Source organism: Varanus komodoensis, unplaced genomic scaffold (genome assembly GCF_004798865.1).
Source record: "Varanus komodoensis strain SLA01 unplaced genomic scaffold, ASM479886v1 scaffold19, whole genome shotgun sequence".
Classification (NCBI taxonomy): domain Eukaryota; kingdom Metazoa; phylum Chordata; class Lepidosauria; order Squamata; family Varanidae; genus Varanus; species Varanus komodoensis.
In genome coordinates, this window is record NW_025335550.1 from 16,916,193 (window position 1) to 16,926,127 (window position 9,935).

Consider the following 9,935-nt stretch of genomic DNA (forward strand, 5'->3'; position numbering starts at 1 on the left):
TGTTTTGGGGGGCCAGGTGGAAGATTGGGCAGGGCTCTTGTATCTTTTGTAGCTGTTCAAAAGAAAAAAAAATCAAAAGGTGTAATTCATCATGCAAACTAAACCAGCTAAATGTCCTTTTACATAACAAATGAAACCCTTCCCACTTTTCCATTGGACCACTGTGTGTGTGTTCTACAGTTCATGTTGCACTCCTAAATGAATACACTGTCATGGACTGAGCAAATAGAATAGAAGGAATGCACAGTAGTTTTGGTTCCTGGAGCTCTCCAGAAGTCTTTCTAAGGTGCATTTGCATGCGATAAGCAAACTGTGACTTCTTGAAGTGCAATGGAGTTGCTGTCCAAACATCCGGATGGCACCAAGTCCCCTACCCCAGCTCTAGACCACACATTCACTACGGCTCTTCAGGGTTTGAAGTGGGGTTCTTTTCTAGCTCTATCTGGAAATGCCGGGCATTGACCCCGAGACCTTCTGCATGTAAGGCAGGAGCTTTGCCACCGATCTGCAGTTCTTATCCCAGTTCTCTTCTTATCCCTGTGCAAGAGGGAATCTCAGTGCCTGCTTACTCTCATCTTCAAAATGCTGTTGCTTATCTTTCTTACTATGATGGTGATGAATGAGACCTTTCTGCTCCAGGAGGTAGAGAAGGCTAGATGTATTTAATAGAATAGCCTGCCTTTTTCACCCTTCATCTCCTCGCACTGTTCCCTAATGTACCCCTGCACATACTTTAAAAATCATGGATTTAGACCAACATCCTGTTCATCAGATGTTGCCAAGTAAAGGTGGTACATCAGAATAATGCAATGTATATTTGCTGTCTACCTCCTTATTTTTCAATAGCCTCAGGATAGATTTGGACCTTGCATATTGTAAATGCTACAGGATCTTTGTGTGTGATGGTATCTTCTGGTCCCATTGTATGCTGATATGCATGTCTAATAACTTGAACAATTGGACTCTTTCCATTTAAAAGACAGCTGGCATTTATTTTGTTTCCAAGTAATGGGAGGCATGTTGGTAGTGCTTAGGGGTATGTAGCCTTCATGTGTGAAGGCCTGTGCTGTCCCAGTTGAATTTAGGAATTTTGAAACACAGATGTTAGGAAATAAATATTTTCATTATTTAGCGAAATTTGCTTTGCTGAGTTTAAAGCACTCCTTCTTTCTCCCTGTTTAGCAAAACGAAGTGAAGATATATATAGATGCAGCAAAGTGTCTTTCAGAAATGGCAGATACAGAAATTGACCGAATTTTACAAGTTTCAAAGGTAAGTGCAGTCTTGCTATGTGTTCTATTGTTGGAGTGGTGGACTGGAACTCAGGAGATCTGAGTCTGAACTTGGCTATGATACTTACTGGGGGACTTTGCACCAGATATGAGAAGCTACAGTGGTTTCTTGTGCAGGATGGTCTATCATGTCATTCAAACCCTGCCATGGCATGTCAGCATGGTACATTTGGCTTTAGAAGCCACAATAAGAACCAACACTTTGCTCAATGGTTGCCACATTTCATCATGATTCCCTGATGGTTCAAATCTGACATCGTGGCTTCCACAGTCCTGGCAGTTAGCTACCACAGAGTCTGCAGGAAAGAGTGGCAGTTGCAGGGACTGTTGCAGCCATCCAGTGTGGAATCAAATGTGGAGGCTAATGATATATGTGCCAGCACAAGGAGGCCTGAGTAAGGGGAGTGGAAGCCACGCTCACATAATCGTCTGTCAGGCAAATCCAGGCACAAAGCCATGCAGCTTTGCTTGTCATGACATGTGAACTCATCCACTGACTCTCAGCCTCGCCTGCCTAGCAGGGTTCTTATGAGGACAAAAACCTATCAGGTTTTGGAACAACGACCTTCGTTGCTGTGGTAGGCAGCCTGTGCTGGGAGACGGATGGGTAGAGCAACTCAGCTGATTCCCTTAGATCTCTTAGCAGCTTTTGATACTGTGTAATATTCTTCAGCATGGTATTCGTCACGGTTGTCTGGCCGAGAAAAGGATGGACCATGCCACTCTTGGGTCATTCTCTTCCAGACACTGAAGAAAGTGCTTGGAGGTTGCTTTCTGCCTCAAGGCTTCTGGAGTCCCACAAGGTTCCCTCTCATCCCACATGTTTTTTAATATCTAAATGAAACTTGTGGCTGAAGTCCTCCAGAGATTTGGGCTGAGATATTATCCATATGCATATGGAGCACAGCTGCACTCTCTCCCCTTTTCTCCAATCCAATGGAGACAGTGGACAGTGGTACCACTTCTGCTACTTCCCCTGGACTGGCTCATGGGCAAAAGAGTAGCACTGTGTGTCGCCTGCATACTGGTGATAGCTCTGTCCAAATCTCTGGATGACGCCACCCACTGGTTTTCTGTAATATTCTGCAGTGGTGTGCCGCCCAGAATCAGCAGCAAATTGGCGGGCTCTGTGGTCAAATGCTGCAGAGCAGCAGTTGGGAATGCAAGTTGTATGAAGCTGATTGTGGAGGCAGGGGCAAAAATGGCTTCCAAACCTTTTTCCCACCTTTGGTGGAAGATATTATTGCTGATCGTGTTCACATATAGCAGCCTTCATTCTTGCTGCTGCTAGGTTTGCGGTTTACTATGTTCTGAGTGTTTGTATTTTGTTGTTGCTTCTCGAAATTCCTTGTTGCATTTGCATTGATTATATTGTATGCATTTATGATTATGTTACATGCTACTCTGGGTGCTTCAATAAAAGAATGGGATATAACTAATTTTGTTACTATTGCTGCCACATGGTTAATCATTGGAGAGTTTATTTTTAGGATGCCATCAGGGATAAAGTATTATGCCAATTTTGTCTTTAAACTTCCTTTGCGACAAAGGAGGTTACATCTATGACTTGGCACAATACTAACAACTTCACAATCCAGTGCAGATGTGTCAACATTCCTTCAGTTCTTTGCACATGATAGCAACATAATTATTGTGTAGAGAAAGGTGCCCAGTTGCTTATATGCATATGTAATATTTATTTTCCCAAGTTTGCATCCCTGGGAAAGATCCAGTTTATGTATAGGAAAGTGTTCTGTAACATGTAGTCTGTACATCAGGACCTATTGCTGTGAATGTTTGCTCCTTTTCCCCATCTCAGGAGTTATGTATCACTTTTGTTTATTAGAATGTAACTTAGTACCTGTGCAACAACCCCCAGCATACTTCGAATAAGCAATTTCTTCCTAACCATGGTCTGAGAACCCATTTTGAACCATGGCAAAAATAACTGATAAAGGAACTATGATTTGTGCCTGCACAAAAGTAATGTGAAACCATGGATCATGGCCGGAAGGGAAGGGAAGAGAAACTTGCTCCAAAAATGGGTGAGAGGAACATATATGCAGGAAGCTGGTATGTCCTTGGATTGCAAGCTGGGGTGTACATGGAGCCTCTTTCAATGCACTGTGTCAAAGTGAAACTCAGAGAAAATGAGAATGAATCATAAAGAATCATAGAAGAGTAGAGGTGGAAGGGTCCAGAGAGCCATTAAGTCCAGTGAGGTCAATTAAGAACTCCTTTCTGGACATACAATATCTCTTCTTCAGGGTGACTGTAAGGGAATGTTTCAGCCCTTCACTTAATAATTAGAGAATGTGCACACCAAAGAGTCTGCTTCCTATTATTCATCCACTTTATGGCTTGTTTTGCAGAACAATTTGGACAAGGTCACATTTGTCAAAGTTTATTTAGTTTCTCAGGGCAGATTTCCTTTACTGAAATGGAATGATACGATTACTATTGCGGCTGGTTGCGAACAGAACGAAACTGTTGTATGGATGCTGCTGCACAGCTTTTACCATGCCCGGATTGTGAGCCATGAAAACACGGGTAAGACTTAATGGCAGGAGAGGCTGTGCGGTCTACAAGGGCCAATAATCAGAGGTTGTCTGGGGAAGGGATTGGGCCAAGGAATGGGGCATGGCTTTCCGGGGAATTGTGCAGGGCATGACTGGGACCCCCAGCGAGCGGGATTTAGGCTGGGCAAGTGCAGAGTAGCGCACGTTGGGGCAAAAAAGCACAGCTTCAAGCACAGGCCGATGGGACCTGCAATAGCAGTGGCGGCTCAAGAAAGGGATTTTGAGGAAGTGGTGGACAGCACAATGCTAACGTTGACCCTCTGAGCAGCTACTTTGAAAAAGGCACAGTTAGGAACAGAGCCAAAAATAGAACTGCCAAGGAAGGTAGTAGTCCCTTCAAATACTTCATGTGGTCAGGCATAGAATATTGTATATCGTTCTGGTTACCTTACCTGAAAATACGCGTTATTGAGTTGGAAAGCGTTTAAAGAAGGGCAGCTGAAATGATTGGGGTGCTGGAGCACCTGCCCTGTGAGGAGCGGCTACAACAACCGGGACTGCTTAGCTTAGAAAAAGGCAAGTAAGGGAAGCCATGGCAGAAGTGTTTAAAATGAGGCATGTGTGGAGAAAGTGGAGATTTTTCCCCCTGACCCAAAACACTTGAACCCAGGGCCATCCCACAGTAGGAAGTTTAGCTCAGATAAAAGGAAGCACTTCTTCACAAAACTATGGAATTTGCTGCCATGGGAAGTGGCGATGGCCACCAACTTGGATGGCTTTAAAAGGGGATTGGCTAAATTCATGGAGGAGGATAATCTCATTGCCTCCTACCTGTGCTAGCAAGGTGCTCCCTCCTTTACAGAGTCAGCATGGCTGCATTGACCTGTTGCTGAGGAGCTTGGATAGGTGGAGGCCTTGTATCCATCCTGCTTGAGGGATTCTGTCTATAGCTGTTTTGCCACCATGCGAATGGTGCTGGACTGGAAGGACCATTGGTTTGATCCGGCATGGCTTTTCTCTATGTTCTTATCCCACCGTATCACGATGGCATCACATTCAAACATAGTCACCGGGCAATGTGGTCCAGCATGTGGAGCTAGGCAAATAGTGCCTTCTTTTCTCCCATACTGGTTGGAGAACATGTGGAAACATTTGACGTGTGAAGGGCACAATCTATAAACTAAAGACATTAATAAAAGTGTGGGGAAGATTCCTATATTATCATCAATGCTCCGAAAATGCATGTGTGGTTTTGGCTTTGACAGTGTGATTTTTTTTTTCCCTTACAGGAGTCATAAGGAGAATGGAGTGGCTTTTGGAACTGATGGGGTATATTAGAAATGTATCTTTAAAGGCAACATCTATACAAAATGTGGCTCCCACAGAGGTACATGCAGAGAAAGTAATGTGTGGTTTTGAGAACAGGGGAAAAAATCGATTTATGCCTTCCCTGAGGAATATGTGGAGATTTTTTCTGCTGTGGTTTCTTGCAAGAAAAAAAATCATATTACTTTCATAATGGGAAATGTCAGATTGCTGACAAATGTATATCAAAATGATTAATTTTTGAAGCAGATGTTTAAAATTTGGAAAAATCCCATTTGGCTGAAAGCTGAGTATAAGAAAAATGGTTAAAAAAATCATAGCAGATGTATACCTACTGCAGTTAAATAACAGAGTTGAGAGCCTGGGAAAGCCTTCTGTGTAATTTGATTAACTCAATTAACTGGACTGAACTACTTCCTTGCTATGAATATTATTTTCCTGCGTGCTTAATGTAATTAAGGCTGTAGTCCTGGGATTCCTTGGGGAGCATTGCAGGGGTCTCAGGATGTTGCAGACTGTGTTCTCCAGCTTCTTATAGTGATGAAGCCTTCCTTGAGAGTCTTTCTTTTTTTCTGGTCCTTGGGAAAAGAGTGTATTGGAAATGAACCAAGAGAAGCCCGGGAGCCACAAGAGTCAAAGGCCACCCATTCCCCAAAACATCCCTCTGGGAAAGATGGAAATGTTACGCCAGCCATGGAGCTGCCAGGTGTACATTCTTCCCTTCCCATTAGTAGCAGTTAGAAGCTTTTGGCCATTAGGCTTTTAATTAAAGCTGCAGCAACTTTACAACATCCAGGTACCTAGTCCTAGTCCTCCCAAGAAACCTGCAAGATGAGATGGACTTTGCTGATGTCCCTTAGCAGCTAAAGCTGGGTCAAGCTGCCACCTTCCATATTCTATGCATACTACAAAATACTGCCGTTTCAGTTATCTGCTCAAGACGGAAACAAATTAATGCCTGCAGAAATGAGAGATACTAATTTCTCTTTGTCCTACCTCGCTTATCTTGTTTGATCAATTATATAATGGGGCATTTTGGATGTCATGACAACAACATGAAAAATAAGCTAATTTGCCCACAGGGACTGTCCTATATTGGTGGTCATTTTGAATATTTAAGCTGAAACTGCATGATCTGTTTTAGGATTGTGGGTACTTTGGTAACCACACCAACAACCCCCTTTGCTGGGTTTGCACAAAATAACAAGCTATGGTCCTGACTGGAGTGATCACCTTTGCACCTGTGAGAGCTGGCGCTCAAAGAGGCCATAAAGTGCAGCAGTGATTATGTGAACCTGGTCACTGGCTTATTCACATGTTCCTGTACTAAGGCATGACCCCTGAAAATTGCCCACATGCTAGCTTTCTCTTTCTCCGCTTTGAGCTTCTGAACTCAATAGTGTAGAACCACTGCACTGACTTCTTAGTCTTCTCCAGACTTCATTATGTCTATTAGCCAGATGTGCATCTGTTTCCCGTTTAGGCTGTCAACTTCCTGTTGTGGATTTTTGCTGCCTCTGTGGTTGTGTGGGCCGACCATGCTGCACCACTGCTGCTGGGCCTCACTGCTGACTGGTCTTCCTGGGAATGTGAGGCAACTTCCGGATTATCTGAGAGTTGTCTGGGCAAGCGTCAAATAGATAATCTGGCTGTCCAAGAGATTCTCATCCTTTTTCCAGGTAGCTTACAAGTTCTGTTGGCTAAAGAGCCTTGGAAAGAACAATCACAAAAGGTATGTGATTTGTCTTCTACGTGGGTTTTCATAGCATGCTGAGAATTTTCTACATTCAGTGAATCAGTGAGCCTTAAGTATTTGTGATTACTGATTCAGCATCTATGTTGTAATAAGCTCTGTATATAAAACATTGTGTTCGTGTTTATGCATCTCTGTTAATTTTTCAAAGCAATTGCAGTGACTTATTTATAAAGGCAGCACACAGAATGATTTCTGAGAACCAAAAATGTTAAAGCCAGGTTGTTAACATAAATTAAAGTTCCATCAGATACAATCAAATGGAAATGAAAATATTTAAGAGGTGTCCATGTAAACTGTATATGTGGAAGAATGAAAAAAAGTGAATCCTGTCTAAAACTCTGCAATGAAAGGAGTTTCTCCTTTTGCAATGAAATCAGAAGGGTCAAGCTCATATGTATAAAAAGCAGGCACCAGATCTCCCATCAATTTAATCCCCCCCAAAGTGAAGGAATACTTAGAAGAGGCTTTTCTGTGAATCTTAATGTGCAACTTGGCTCATATGAAGAGCAGACAGTGCTTCTTAGTTAAATGAACATGACAAGCCTAAGAACTGGGGCTTTAAAAGAGATCAGAACTGCCAGTACAAGTAACCTAACAATTTTCTTCCTTTATATGTCAATGCAGCAAGTACACTCTGAGTTTATTTGAAAATCAGACATAGCTTATGTATTTATCTGACAAATTGTCTGAGAGCGTGTGAGTGAATGGTGGTGTTCTCAGCCTCTGTGCTGGAAATATCAAAGGCAGGGCTTGTTGTTATGTGTGGATTCAACAAGCGTGGGGAAGTGCAGTTGTTTGGATTCCATAAAACCCCATGGAAAATTAAGGTTTCCATGCTTTACCATTGCTTGTTACATGTGACTTCAGTTGCCATGTTTCCACGCAGTTTCTGTTTCTGCCAGTGAGTTTGGCAGCAAGAGTGGTTGTGGCATCAGCAGACACTCCGGTTTCCATTATCCACTAGCTTGTTCTGCTCTGATTGGCTGTCTCCCTGGTCCCTTTCTCTCCTGACAGTTCCTGCCTCTCCAATGCCCTGCCATCCCACATCTCCAATGCTTTATATCTCTGCTTGATGTTGTCACCACAGAGTTCCTGTGCAGGTGTAATGCAGTAACCATGGTTAAGAATCAAGTCTGAACACCTAAATTGCGTTGAAGGATTGGCTGCAAACCAAAACTTTCTTGATAAACCGCATTGCACCTGTGTTGGAACACAGCACTGTGAAAGCCTTTTCTCCTCGCTTGCAAGGATCTCAGTGGTGCATCTAAGCCCTTAATGTATTGCTCAGAAAGCTAAACCAGGAAGCATCACAAGATTAAGGTAGCAAACAAGCCTTGGTTAGTTTACTCACCATAATTAAGCATTCTGTTTGGACAAGGCTTGGGGGTCAAAGTGAGAAACATCATAACATATCTTTTGTCAACATTTCAGCACTTCCAGGACAGGATGTTAAATGCTACTCCTCCCATGCTATTTTTGCAATCTTGCTTGTCAGTTGGAAAACAGGCAGTTAGGAAGTATTACCATGTATTTGCAGTTCATATATAGTATGTGCTTCAGAGTTGATCAGATATGAACTTATACTCCACCCTACTCAGATACTAGTCAGTTCCCCTATACTCTTCACTGGTCAGACTCACCTGGAATACTATGTCCAGTTCTGGGCACCAAGATTTTAGAATGATGCAATAAAATTAGAAAGGGTTCAGAGGAGGGCAACAAAAATGATCCAGGGTTTGGAAAAACTACCCTGTGAGGAGGCACTGAGAGAACTGGGCATGTTCAGCCCTTAGAAAACTGAGGGGGGACATGATAAAAGTACCTCAAAGGCTTTCACAAGGAGGAAGGTCAAGATCTCTTCTTGCTGATAACAGAGTGTAGGATACAGAGTAATCAAGTCAACCTGCAATAACCCAGATTCAGGCTAGATATCAGGAAAAAGCTTCCTCACTGTCGGAGCAATGCAACAGTGGAACCAGCTGCCTAAAGAGGTTGTGGGCTCTCCCACACTAGAGGCATTCAAGAAGAAACTGGACAGCCATCTGAGTGGGATGGTGTAACTTGGTGTCCTGCAACAGCAGGGGGTTTATTTATTTATTTAAAACTTTTCTAGACCATCCCATTACCAAAGTCTCAGGATGGTTTAATACAGGGTTTAGCAATAAAGGGTTGGACCTAATGGCCTTCATGACCCCTTCCAACTCTACTAATCTATAATTCTTTGATTAACACCGATGCTGACTCGTTCTTTTTTCCTGAACTAACTTGCTGAAGCTGATTAAAGCAGACTACACATACGTGGTTTTATCTAGATATTTTGGGTTGCTATTCCCATCATCCTCAACTAGTAAAAGAATTGAAGTCCAACAAATCTGGAGAAAACATTATTGAAGAAGGCTGGGATATGGTATCCTGATTAGAAAATTATTCTAATGTCTTAACTGTAATTTTTTCTAGTTTATTGAGTGGATGTTTAGCATAATGGAGAGTGCAAATGAAGTACTGTCCCAGTCTTCTAGAGATCTTTTGAAAGGTATTGTAATGCTTGAATTCTTATAATATTTCACCTTGGGAAATGCATTCCCCTGAGGGTCAACCCACTTCCTGACACTTAAGTGGCAATTCAAATTCTAGGAGCAGTTTTCTATCATACACATAAGATTGATTTATGACCCATAAGACTGATTCATGCATCTGCTTAATTTTAAAAGGTACCTAATAGGATGTGTTAGCTACACTTTCAGTTCTGAAGAGAAACTGCTGCAAATCAGAGGCAAGCCTTTCAGAACTGAGATCCAAAGCAGCTTAATTTGGGTCTTACTTTAAGATATATATAGAATATACTCCTGATATACTAATATTATATTGTCCCTATTTTGGAATATTAGCAAATAATAATTGGCAAATAAAATGTATGTAGTTCATCTTCTTTGTCTTGCCACAGCCCATCTTGGTGCTTTCATACGTGGTGTTTTTAAGAAGTTTCACCATGCTTACAGCAGTATTTCTCACGCTTGGGTCCCTTGATGTTGTTGAATCTAG

General features: G+C 42.3%; 1 protein-coding gene across 4 annotated transcripts in view; it reads left to right on the plus strand.

Moving 5' to 3' along the window:
• Positions 1 to 9,935, plus strand: part of FOCAD (focadhesin) — a 147,997-nt gene that overhangs the window by 137,511 nt on the left and 551 nt on the right. For all 4 annotated transcript variants that reach the window (XM_044427581.1, XM_044427582.1, XM_044427580.1 and 1 more), the window contains 5 exons: positions 1,183 to 1,272; positions 3,665 to 3,842; positions 5,101 to 5,198; positions 6,621 to 6,869; positions 9,351 to 9,426. In XM_044427581.1, coding sequence (XP_044283516.1) covers positions 1,183 to 1,272; positions 3,665 to 3,842; positions 5,101 to 5,198; positions 6,621 to 6,869; positions 9,351 to 9,426 — 691 coding nt within the window. The remainder of the gene's footprint in view (positions 1 to 1,182; positions 1,273 to 3,664; positions 3,843 to 5,100; positions 5,199 to 6,620; positions 6,870 to 9,350; positions 9,427 to 9,935) is intronic.